Here is a 13,870-nt window from a genome sequence, read left to right as displayed (position 1 = left end):
AGGTCTGCCAAGCAATGAGCTCACCCTGCATGTAGAACATGTCAAGTAATTTTGATTATGAATGTTATAAGACCAATAAATTGCAGTTCACAATATTATTGTTACAAACATTTACTTGTACAATTCATACCAGTATCATACTTTGCCAGGCCACCAGTGAATGTACTGATGTAGCACATACACAATATTAGTAGACTAACATTATATGGAAAACAATTACAGTTGGATTTAAATTAGTTGGCATTTGACCTTCAAGGTCCAGAGTTGCAACTGAATAGTAACAAATACTGTCTGCAGTCAGCCACTGCAGTGCTCTGCTCTCCAAAGCATTAGAAAATTGCTTTTAAGTCTCATGTGTCCTTAAGGGCGGGAAAACTGGAAATTCACATACTGTATAAATCTCCATAGTTTGTGTAAGCATGTCAAAAACTTGTTCAGTTGGTGGAAATGATATCACATTCCTCAGGAGTATTAGCAGTAGGCAGACATCAATATACCCAGATTCTAAGCAGGGTCCAGTCCTCATGAACAAATAACATATTCAGTCCAAATAATATCCAGATATAATCAGTATATTGCAGGGTTGTCATCAGTACTTCAGTTGTCTGTGGAGATAAACACATTAGCTGTCAAACGGAAATGAGAATGGCACTGTGGTCACTTGGTCTTAATTGTCCATCTGACTGGCTCGTGTGACCAGCCATCCAAAGATGCTCTGCTGCTCACCCTCTGAACAAAGGTGTAATAAGGCATACTATTGATAGTATGGCATCATTCATCAGTACGTCCCTTGGGATTACAAGACTGAGAGTGACAACAACACTGAACTTACAATGAAATATGTGCATGTTCATCAGTAATTTTAAACTTTTCAAAATTTAGGAACCCACCTATGGTATTACTTCGTGCTTTGGGCTTGCAGTGGTAATACTTCCACTTTCTGTTAGCAAGTAAGTACCTTTGTATGGCCACAGTTGTGATTTTATTTCACTTTGACCAATAATTTTAAGTCTAGCCATCCTATGAACATGGAAATTTTCAAGATATTTTTTATTTCCTATGTAAATGTTTTATGTATGGAAGTATATTTTATGAAAATAGCTCTAAAACCAGTAACTTTTTTGTTACAGTTGGTACTGCATATCAGACACAGAAGTTATGGAAACATCACTGACAGAAGTTCTTCAAACATCTGCATACATGCTATTCTATAACAAGTGTCAGACGAATTAGGAATAGAATCCTGTCTACAGACATGTGTAAGATATTTATTTGTAAAGCGGAAATGTGAAAATTTTTTAAAGTGTAATTATTTGTACTTAAAATGTATTGAAAATATTTTGAAGGGTAAAATGTATGTCTTTGCTAAATATATGCCATGGCTGTGTGAATTTTGAAATGTTTGTTATTATTACCAGGGAAACTGTTAAAAAATTGCTATTAATCTACATCTACATGGATACTCTGCAAATCACATTTAAGTGCCTGGCAGAGGGTTCATCGAACCACCTTGACAATTCTCTATTATTCCAATCTCCAGTAGCGTGCGAAAAGAACGAACACCTTTATCTTTCTGTACAAGCTCTGATTTCCCTTATTTTATCATGGTGATCATTCCTCCCTATGTAGGTCGGTGTCAGCAAAATATTTTTGCATTCGGAGGAGAAAGTTGGTGATTGGAATTATGTGAGAAGATTCCGTCACAACAAAAAACGCCTTTCTTTTAATGATGTCCAGCCCAAATCCTGTATCATTTACATGACACTCTCTCCCATATTTCGTGATAATACAAAACTTGCTGCCTTTCTTTGAACTTTTTTGATGTACGCCGTCAGTCCTATCTGGTAAGGATCCCACACCGTGCAGCAGTATTCTAAAAGAGGATAGACAAGTGTACTGTAGGCAATCTCCTTAGTAGGTCTGTTACATTTTGTGTGTCCTGCCAATAAAACACAGTCTTTGGTTAGCCTTCCCGACAACATTTTCTATGTGTTCCTTCAAATGTAATTTTTTCGTAATTGTAATACCTAGGTATTTAGTTGAATTTACGGCTTTTAGATTAGACTGATTTATCATGTAACCGAAGTTTAACGCATTCCTTTTAACACTCATATGGATGACCTCACACTTTTCATTATTTAGGGTCAACTGCCACTTCTTAAACCATTCAGATATCTTTTCTAAATCGTTTTGCAGTTTGTTTTGATCTTCTTATGACTTTATTAGTCGATAAATGACAGCATCATCTGCAAACAACCAAAGACAGCTGCTCAGATTGTCTCCCAAATTGTTTATATAGATAAGGAACAGCAAAGGGCCTATAACACTACCATGGGAAACGCCAGAAATCACTTCTATTTTACTCAATGACTTTCCGTCAATTACTACGAACTGTGACATCTCTGACAGGAAATCACAAATCCAGTCACATAACTGAGACGATATTCCATAAGCACGCAATTTCACTACGAGCCGCTTGTGTGGTACAGTGTCAAAAGCCTTTCGGAAATCGAGAAATACAGAATCAATCTGAAATCCCTTGTCAGTAACACTCAACTCTTCATGTGAATTAAGAGCTAGTTGTGTTTCACAGGAACAATGTTTTCTAAACCCATGTTGACTGTGTGTCAATAGACCGTTTTCTTCAAGGTAATTCATAATGTTCGAAAACAATATATGTTCCAAAATCCTGCTGCATATCGACGTTAACAATATGGGCCTGTAATATAGTGGATTATTCCTACTACTTTTCTTGAATATTGGTGTGACCTGTGCAACTTTCTAGTCTTTGGGTACAGATCTTTTGTCGAGTGAATGGTTGTATATGATTGTTAAGTATGGAGCTAATGCATCAGCATACTCTGAAAAGAAACCAATTGGTATACAGTCTGGATCAGAAGACCTGCTTTTCTTAAGTGATTTAAGTTGCTTCACTACTCCGAGGATATTTACTTCTACATTATTCATGTTCGATTCGAATTCTGGAATATTTACTTCATCGTCTTTTGTGAAGGCATTTTGAAAGGCTGTGCATAGTAACTCTGCTTTAGCAGCACTGTCTTCGATAGTATCTCCATTGCTATCACGCAGAGAAGGCATTGATTATTTCTTGCAGCTAGCATACTCCACATGCGACCACAATTTCTTTGGATTTTTCTGCCAGGTTTCGAGACAAAGTTTCACTGTGGAAACTGTTATAAGCATCTTGCATTGAAGTCTGTGCTAAATTTCAAGCTTCTGTAAAAGATCGCCAATCTTGGGGATTTTGCATCTGTTTAAATTTGGCACATTTGTTTTGTTGTTTCTGCAACAGTGTTCTAACCCGTTTTGTGTACCAAGGAGGATCAGCTCTGTCGTTTGTTTATTTATTTGATATAAATCTCTCAATTGCTGCCAATAGTATGTCTTTGAATTTAAGCCACATCTGGTCTACACTCATATTATTAATTTGGAATGAGTGGAGATTGTCTACAGGAAGGTGTCAAGTGAATTTTTATCTGCTTTTTTGAATAGTTATATTTTTTGCTTATTTTTTGAGGATTTGGGGATTACAGTTTTTCTAGGATTTGGGGATTACAGTATTCAATCTCGCTACGACAACCCTGTGTTCACTAATCCCTGAATTGGTTTTGATGCTCGTTATTATCTCAGGATTATTTGTTGCTAAGAGGTCAAGTGTGTTTTCACAAACGTTTACTATTTGCGTGGTCTCATGGACTAACTGCTCAAAATAATTTTCAGAGAATGCATTTAGCACAATTTCAGATGATATTTTATGCGTACCTCCAGAATTAAACATGTATTTTTGCCAACATATCAAGGGTAAATTAAAGTCACCACCAACTATTATCGTATGAGTTACATACGTGTTTGAAATCAAACTCAAGTTTTGTTTGAACCATTCAGTAACTGTATCATCTGAATTGGGAGGTCGGTAAAAGGATCCAATTATTATTTTATTCCGGTTGCCAACAATGACCTCTGCGCATACTAACTCACAGGAAGTAGCTACTTCAATTTCATGACAAGTTAAACTACTGCTAACAGCAACAAACACACCACCGCCAATCATGTTTAGTGTATCCTTTTGGAACACTGTTATGTTATTCACAAAAATTTCAGCTGAGCTTATATCCAGCTTAAGCCAACTTTCAGTGCTTATAACGATTTGAGCATCAGTGCTTTCTATTAGCACTTGGAGCTCTGGTACTTTCCCAACACAGCTACGACAGTTTACAGCTGTTATACCAATGGTTCCTGTATCTACGTTCTTCCTGTGTTCAGCCTGCACCCTTTGTGACTGAAGCCCTTGTTGTGTTTTCCAAAGACCCTCTAACCTAAAAAACTGCCTAGTTCACGTCACACAGCACCTGCTACCCATGTAGCCGCCTCCTACATATAGTGGACACCTGACCTATTCAGCGGAACCTGAAACCCAACCACCCTTTGGCGCAAGTCGAGGAATTTGCAGCCTGCACAGTCGCAGAAGTGTCTGAGCCTCTGATTTAGACCCTCCACTCAGCTCTGTACCAGAGGTTCACAATCGATCGTGTCGACTATGCTGCAAATGGTCAGCTCTGGTTTCATCTTGCAAGCAAGACTGGCAGCCTTTACCACTTCTGTTAGCCACTTGAAACCAGAGAGAATCTCTTCTGATCCAAAGTGACATACATCATTGGTACCGACGTGAGCAACCACCTGCAGTTGGCTGCACCCTGTGCTCTTCATGGCATCCGGGAGGACCCTTTCCACATCTGGAATGACTCCACCCAGTATGTACACGGAGTGCACATTGGTTTTCTTACCCTTCTTGTCAGCCAAGTCCCTAAGGGGGCCCATAACGTACCTAACGCTGGAGATCCCAACTACCATTACTCCCCTCCTCTGTGACTGCCCGGATCTTGCAGGCTGAGTGGTTTCCTCTGAAACAGGACAGGCGACAGCATCTGGTTCAGCGACAGTGTCAGCCACAGACAGCACCTGGAACCTGTTTGTCAGACAAACCAGGGAGGCCTTACGTGTGGCCGCCTGGGAAGTCTTTCACCACCTGCTTCACCCCGGAGTGACCTCCCACTCGACCACATGTGAGGGGTCAGCCTCAGTGCGAGCATTAACTGGGTTGGCCACCGGTGAGGACTGATCGGAGGACTTGGACGTGCTGATGTCCGTTGGATCCCCACGGCCAGCCCACAACAGTGGTGCCCATCCACTGCAGCCTCAAACTGAGTAATCGAAGCCATCACAGCCTGAAGCTGAGAGCAAAGTGTCACCAACTCGGCTCGCACCCGCACACAACAGTCGCAGTCCCTGTCTATACTAAAGACAGTGGAAAACAAAACTATTCAGATAAATGGACTATCAGCGCGTGCTACGTAACTCTACTGTAGACCCTGACGAAAACACAGGAACTGTATCTAATAATATGCAGATATTCAAAAACCTAACTACCAAAGCACTCAGGTGAAACTAAATATTTTGCCTCTGATTAGGAACTTATAATATGTCACAAAATTGGTTTACTTTCCGACAGAAACGAAAACGCGAGAACAGTGGCTATTAGATATAAAATCTGCACGCAGAAACTCAAGAAACTAAACTATTAAAGCACACAGAAGTTAGGAACTTGTAAATGTCACAAAAGCAGTTACTTCACTGTTGCTGTGTCTGTCTCGGTCGGCTACTACTGCCTGACTGACTACTGTCTTAAGAACACTCATTGCTAACATACCAAGATGTGTGTGCTATATAGTGCATGAATGTTGCCTTTGTCCAGTTGAGACTATTCATGTAGTCTTCCGTAAAGAAAATATCGTCATATGCTACTACCAAATTGTCATTTTCTGGCGCCAATCCTCTCCCATATCAATCTTTGCCTTCCTATCAACCATGTTCTAATTACAGACAGCGTAGAAACCTTTCAATTGGACTACAGTGACAGAGAAATGGGGTGCACATTCCCATCTGATTATCCTGATATGTTTTCTAATGCTTCCTGAAATTGAATGCTTTGAATAGGACACAGATAATTTCCTTCCTCTACCTGACTTTGCCCTCTACATCTAAAGACCATTGCAATATTACACGTAGACTTACTTCCTTTTTTTCTTACCCTTACAACTGATCTCACTTCTCTGAACATCATGTGACCACTGGTATAGAACTTTTAAGTGTTACAGGGTTTAGGTTAGCATCTCACTTTTGTAGATCACAAATGGAGAAAGGAGGAGTTGCCACATTCATCAGGAACTGTCATAAATTTAAGAACATAGACATTCATAAATTTTGCCTAGAACAGTATATGGAAGTATGTGCAACAGAAGTAGAATCTAACAAAAAATCCTTCATAATATTAAGTGTATATCGAGCACCTGCAGGTAACTTTAATCTGTTCGTAAACCACCTTGAAGCTGTACTGGCCCATTTAACAACCAAAAACAAAGAAATAGTGGTTGCTGGTGATTTCAAAGTAGACTTCCTTAAAGACTCTCCAAATAAGAACTTATTTGAGTTAGTGACACTATCATTCAACTTAATTCCCTCCCCCCACTAGGGTAGCCAATTGCTCACAAACAGCCATTGATAATATCTTTATAGAAAATTCCAACGAACAAAATTATATTACAAAACCAATAGTCAATGGCCTCTCAGATCATGACAAGCAGTTGCTTCTGTTAAATGTTAACACTGAATAGGGTATAAAATCTGTTAAATCTGAGCTCAAGGGGGTAATCAATAAGCCAATAATTGATTATTTTAGGACACTCCTCAGAGACATTCACTGGACTGATGTTTACAGTGCTCTTGGCATGAATGAAAAATATAACTTTTTTGATAATAAAGTGCTTACCTTATTCGAACACTGTTTTCCCCAAAAACTTACCAAGGTTAGAGCAAAGTCTGCAAAGAAGCCATGGATTACTCAAGGAACAGGGGTATCTTGTAAAACAAAAAGAAAACTGTATCTGTCAATCCGAAACAGTTCCGATGTTGATGCTATAGCACATTACAAGAAATACTAAAGACTGTAATACGGACATCAAAGCAAATATATTACAAGGGAAAGATAGTCATATCAGATAACAAAATAAAGACAATATGGGATATAGTGAAGGAGGAGACCTGTAGAACCAGACATGAAGAGGAACAAATAGCCTTAAGAGTAAATGATACATTGGTGACGTGTGTATAGTGTTGCAGAACTTTTTAAGAAACATTTCATAACTGTTACTGAAAAGATGGAGTTGTCAGGTTCTGTAGATGCTGCCATGGAATACCTCAGACCAGACATTTCAAGTAACTTCCATAATACGAATTTGACCCTCACTACCCCAGCAGAAATAATATCCATCATAAAATCTTTAAAATCAAAAACATCTAGTGGGTACGATGAAATATCAACAAGCTAATTAAAGAATGTGATTGTGAGTTAAGTGACATATTAAGCTATCTGTGTAGCCAGTCGTTTATCAGTGGAATATTTCCTGAATGGTTAAAATATGCTGAAGTTTAGCCACTGTTTAAGAAGGTAGATAAAGAAATAGCATCAAGTTTCTGCCTAATTTCACTTTTGCCAGCATTCTCAAAATTTTTAGAAAAAGTAATGCACAATCAGCTTTATAACCATCTTATCTCAAATAAGATACTGTCAAAGTCACAGTTTGGATTTCTAAAGGGTTCTGATATTGAGAAGGCTATCTACACTTGCGTGAAAATGTGCTTTATTCATTAGATAAAAAATTGCAAGCAACTGGTATATTTTGTGATCTGTCGAAGGCATTTGACTGTAAATCACAATATCCTTTTAAGTAAATTAGAATATTATAGTGTAACAGGAAATGCTGCAAAATGGTTCAAGTCTTGTCTTTGGCAGGAAACAAAGGGTTACTAGGTTATTAGGAAAGAGACATCTATCAAGCTATCAGGCATCATCCAACTGGGAACTAATTACATGTGGGGTCCCACAAGGTTCCATTTTATGGCCCTTACTTTTTCTTGTGTTTATCAATGACCTTTCATCAGTAACATTACCAGATGCCAAGTCTGTTTTGTTTTCCGATGGTACAAACATTGCAATAAATAGCAAATCAAGTGTAGTCTTAGAAAGAAGATTAGCTAATAAAATATTTGTGGACATTAATTGCTGGTTCCTAGCCAATTCCTTGTCACAAAACTTTGAAAAAACACACTACATGCAGTTCAGAACTTGTAAGGGGTGTCACACGAGTATATGCCTAACATATGATGACACACAGATAGAAGAAGTGGACAGTGTTAAATTCTTGGGATTACAGCTTGATAATAAATTCATCTGGGAAAAGCACACCACAGAACTGCTGAAGTGTCTTAACAAATCTCTATTTGCAATGCAAATTGTGTCAGACATAGGTGATATAAAAATGAAAAAGCTGGCATACTATGCTTACTTTCATTCCATAATGTTTTATATGGGATTATTTTTTGGGGTAATTCATCAAGCCAAACTAAAGTTTTCCGGGCACAAAAACATGCAGTAAGAGTTATATGTGGTATGAACTCAAGAACATCCTGCAGAAGCCTGTTTAAGGAACTAGGGATACTAACTAAAACTGCTTCCCAATATATTTAATCTTTAATGAAATTTGTCATTAAAAATATATCACTCTTTCCAACCAACAGCTCAATTCATGGAATCAATACTAGAAATAAGAATAATCTTCACAAGGATTTAAAGTCTCTTAGTCTTGTACAAAAAGGTGTGCATTATTCAGGAACACACATTTTTCAATAACTTGTCAGCAGTAATAAAAAGCTTAACAACCAATGAAATTCAGTTTAAGAGAAGCCTAAAGGATTTATTGGTGGTCAACTCCTTCTACTCCATTGATGAATTTCTCAGTAGAACCAACTGATTTGTGTGTGTATATATATATATATATATATCAATATAATGGAAGGAAACATTCCACGTGGGAAAAATTATATATAAAAACAAAGATGAGGTGACTTACCGAACAAAAGCGCTGGCAGGTCGATAGACACACAAACAAACACAAACATACACACAAAATTCAAGCTTTCGCAACAAACTGTTGCCTCATCAGGAAAGAGGGAAGGAGAGGGGAAGACGAAAGGAAGTGGGTTTTAAGGGAGAGGGTAAGGAGTCATTCCAATCCCGGGAGCGGAAAGACTTACCTTAGGGGGAAAAAAGGGACAGGTATACACACGCACACACGCACATATCCATCCACACATACAGACACAAGCAGACATATTTAAAGACCCAATATATATAAGTACAATATAACTTCTGCACAATTTCAGTGCAGTAATGTGTTCATTGTAAATGAGTATAAGTGTGTGCGTGTGTGTGTGTGTGTGTGTGTGTGTGTGTGTGTGTGTGTAAGTACAATCTAACTTATGCACCATTTCAGTGCAGTAATGTGTTCATTGTAAATAAGTATTATAGTAGTTGTATTACATGTTCATTACCTTATAAATAAATAAATAAATAAACTTTTTTTATTTTAAATTCAGTGCATTAGTATTTGTAAAATAGTGTTCATTAAAAAATGACGATCATTTCACTTGGGACCTGTTTGAGTTGTAAATATTTGTCTTGTATTGTTGTTTTTCTGACATGTTCTACATCCTGGAGGACCTCCTCACTACGGAGCAATTGGAATGAAAGTAAATCTAATCTAATCTAATTAGAAGCTGCCATATATCCCCACCTACAACATTAAAGGTAGGGCTACACTTGTGACTCCTCACATGATATAGCAACTGGTCCTTTATTAAGTACAGTATTTTCTGCATTGGGAAGACTACCATACAACTTGTAATGCATATGGAAGAACACACATGAATGTACTGCATTGGGAATATCCAGGATGCAGTTGTGGATCAAGCACTCACGATACCTAAGTGCTTGTTACTTCACAAAGGCTCCACAAGATCATCCACAATACAGCAATTTTGTGAATTGTGGAGATAGGATCTGGCCTTCCAACATATCCTTTCAACTGTCCACCCTTCCAGACCCAGTCTAAACTTGTCTTCTACATTTCCCTTGCTTCCAGTCAGTGTTCCCAGCTTTACCCCTTTTATTTCTTTTTCTTCTGATCAGCCTCTATTTCTGTTCCATTTTGTTTTGCAACCACACTCACCCTTTTTTCTACCATCTCTGTTTTAACTCTTCTGTCACCTGAATTTCTTTTTGCTACTTTTCTCTTCTCAACTGTCGCCTCTTGCTTTTTGATTTTCCTTCCTCCTCTCTTTCCTTCTCAACATGGTCTGGCCTTTCCTCCTTTCTCCACATTTTTCCTACAAAAATAGGTTATTACTGTATAGTCTTCTGTATTCAACATTATGATTGAGTGGGCTGTGTCAATCCACAAATCCATAGGTCCAGGATCTGATCCCCAGTCAACAATATGATATTTTCTTTCCCTTATTGCTTCATTCACCTCCGGCAATGATTTGTTCATGTGAAAATTGCAAAGATGCACCACAGTTTAGAGTCTATGTTAAAGTGTAAGTCCCTCTTTAATTACCTGGGTAAGTCAGTTAAAAGGCTGGAGAAAGAAACGACATACGACTGCAAACAGGGCCATGCTGAGTAAAGCGCTATAGTGTTAAAATGACCTTCAGGTTGATGACAGCTTTATATCTCACACATTCAACACGTCAGTTCCTGAACTTCTGCTGTGCTCAAACACATTAACAACTTCCATTTTACCAGGCAATAAATTCATTAATTTTAATTGTATCAAAAGGAAAATTAACTTGCGCAAACTTTCAAATCACAAGGAGACTAAATGGGTGATCAGTATTCTCCATCAGGTGGCAAAATGCCAAGTACTGCCAATAGATACATAAGCAGAAAGAAAGCTATCCTGGCTTTTGAAACTGTCAGTTCCGTCCTCAGGGAGGAAAGAGGGAGACCAAGAGACAAATACAGTAGGTAGACTGAGAAGGATTTAGGATGCAGTAGTTACTTGAAGATGAACAGGAAAAGAGTAGCATGGAGAGCTACATCAAACTAGGCTTTTGACTGAAGACCACAACAACATTACTTTATATATATATAATAGAGGGAAAGGGAAACATTCCACGTAGGAAATATATATCTAAAAACAAAGATGATGTGACTTACCAAATGAAAATACTGGCAGGTCGACAGACACACAAACATACACACAAAATTCAAGCTTTCGCAACAAACTGTTGCCTCATGAGGAAAGAGGGAAGGAGAGGGAAAGACGAAAGGATGTGGGTTTTAAGGGAGAGGGTAAGGAGTCATTCCAATCCCGGGAGTGGAAAGACTTACCTTAGTGGGAAAAAAGGACAGGTATACACTCGCACACACACACATATCCATCCACACACATACACATATTATGTCTGCTTGTGTCTGTACATGCGTGGATGGACACGTGTGCGTGTGCGAGCGCACACTCGTCCCTTCCTCCCCCCAAGGCAAGTCTCCCCGCTCCCGGGACTGGAAAATATATATATATATATATATATATATATATATATATATATATATATATATATGATTATAATAGAGGGAAACATTCCACATAGGAAACATATATCTAAAAACAAAGATGATGTGACTTACCAAACGAAAGCGCTGGCAGGTCGACAGACACACAAACAAACACAAACATACACACAAAATTCAAGCCTTCGCAACAAACCGCCGCCCCACCAGGAAAGAGGGAAGGAGAGGGAAAGACGAAAGGATGTGGGCTTTAAGGGAGAGGGCAAGGAGTCATTCCAATCCCGGGAGTGGAAAGACCCACCTTAGGGGGAAAAAAGGACGGGTACACACTCGCACACACACACACACGTATCCATCCACACATATACAGACACAAGCAGACATATTTAAAGACAAAGAGTTTGGGCAGAGATGTCAGTCGAGACAGAAGTGCAGAGGCAGGTCTTTAAATATGTCTGCCTGCGCCCGCACATGTGCGGACGGACATGTGTGTGTGCGCGAGCACCCCCCCCCCCTCCTCCCCCCCCCTCCCCCCCCCCCTCCCCTTCCCCCAGGCAAGTCCCCCCACTCCCGGGACTGGAACAACCCCCCTTTTGGGGGGACTTGCCTTGGGAGGGGGGGGGGGGAGGGACCTAAAGTCTTTAAATGTGTCTGCTTGTGTCTGTGTACGTGTGGATGGATATGTGTGTGTGTGCGAGTGTGTACCCGTCCTTTTTTCCCCCTAAGGTGAGTCTTTCCGCTCCCAGGATTGGAATGACTCCTTACCCTCTCCCTTAAAACCCACTTCCTTTCGTCTTTCCCTCTCCTTCCCTCTTTCCTGATGAAGCAACCGTTTGTTGCGAAAGCTAGAATTTTGTGTGTATGTTTGTGTTTGTGTGTCTATCGACCTGCCAGTGCTTTCGTTCGGTAATTTTGAAAGCAATTGGTCAAGAACCTTTGGAGATTAAACATTTTGAACAAACCAGCATTTACATTTTTATAATGTTTCCCCTTTTATTACATATATACCAGGTGGTGTTTCAGTAAAGTATATTTGGTATTTTAATGCAACATAGTGTCAAAATTTCAAAGCAATCCATGAAGATCTTTCAGAGATTGCAGATTGTTCCATGTATACGTCTTCTTGGGTACACCATTTAGAAAAGTTGTTTTGACTTCAAACTGATCGAGCTTCAATTTTTCTGCCAAAAGAGTTCAAATTGTATCATAATGCATGACAGGTCTGAAAGTTTCTTCATAGTTAATTCCATGTCTTTGTGCGTGTCCTTCGGCCACAAGTCGACCCTTGAAGCAAAATTTCCTGTTTTCTGCAGTTTTCTTCTGTAAGAACCACCGATTTTGCAAAATCTGTACACCACTTGGACGCTCAACTAATATCCATGTATTATTCTCTTTCGGGGGCTTCAATCCTTCATGAATGGCCTCCAGTAATCCTTCATGAATGGCCTCCAGCCACTGATTTTTATTGCTACACTGCAAAGCTTCTGCTTATGAGCTTGGATCCTTGTCTCTGGATGATAGGAGTTCCAGCCGTGTACACATAATCTCCACTGGCCATCCATTCTTGTTTCTTCTTCTTGCTTTTGCTTCTCACTCAAAACTTTGCTTCTTCCAGAACTGGATACCATATCCAAATCTTCTTCCTCCTTATTACTTCCTCCGGAACTTGACATTGTCTCCAAGTCTTCTTCCACTTCACTTTTTTCTCTCATCATGGCTGACAGCTTCTGATTACTTTTTCTCATCAGAAGCCTGGTTAGGGTGACCCTGTTAAACAGTGTCTTTACCAGCAACTTCAAATTCAGCAGCACTGGTGTGTAGATTGCATACAACTCAAAAAAAAAAAAACCACCACCACTCTGTCTACAGGCCACAAGTGGCCCATCAGGACCATCCGACTGCCGTGTCATCCGTATCATCCTCAGAGGAGGATGCGGATAGGAGGGGCGTGGGGTCAGCACACCACTCTACCGGTCGTTACGATGGTATTCTTGACTGCAGCCGGTACTATTTGGTCGAGTAGCTCCTCAAATGACATCACGAGGCCGAGTACAACCTGGAAAATGGCAACAGCGCATGGCGGCCTGGATGGTCACCCATCCAAGTGCTGACCACGCCCGACAGTGCTTAACTTTGGTGATCTTACGGGAACCGGTGTAGCCACTGCGGCAAGGCCATTGCCCGCATACAACTCCAGGCTTGAATTTTACATCATGACTTAGTACAACTTTTGTTTGAGATGGAATGCAGACCCAAAAACCATCTCTATTATTTACGTACCCCACCAGATGTCCAAGCACAACTTTGAATGAAAATTCTTATTCACATGCACATAACGTTCTGTTCCAAAGATTCTCAGATGATCCAGGTTGCCTACTGGTC

At 39.6% G+C, this 13,870-nt stretch overlaps 1 protein-coding gene and 1 pseudogene across 1 annotated transcript in view; one reads left to right on the top strand and one right to left on the bottom strand.

Moving 5' to 3' along the window:
• The window catches only part of LOC124617433 (ubiquitin carboxyl-terminal hydrolase 30), a 115,284-nt gene extending 113,885 nt beyond the window's left edge, over nt 1-1,399 (top strand). The window contains exon 9 of the mRNA XM_047145263.1: nt 1,131-1,399. Within this exon, the coding sequence (XP_047001219.1) occupies nt 1,131-1,233 (103 nt within the window). The 3' untranslated portion in view covers nt 1,234-1,399. The remainder of the gene's footprint in view (nt 1-1,130) is intronic.
• Nucleotides 1,400-13,552: 12,153 nt separating this feature from the next.
• On the bottom strand, nt 13,553-13,670 carry LOC124559293 (annotated as a pseudogene).
• Between the last annotated feature and the right edge of the window lie 200 nt (nt 13,671-13,870).

Source organism: Schistocerca americana, chromosome 1 (genome assembly GCF_021461395.2).
Source record: "Schistocerca americana isolate TAMUIC-IGC-003095 chromosome 1, iqSchAmer2.1, whole genome shotgun sequence".
Lineage (NCBI taxonomy): Eukaryota > Metazoa > Arthropoda > Insecta > Orthoptera > Acrididae > Schistocerca > Schistocerca americana.
This window is presented reverse-complemented; position numbering and strand designations above follow the sequence as displayed.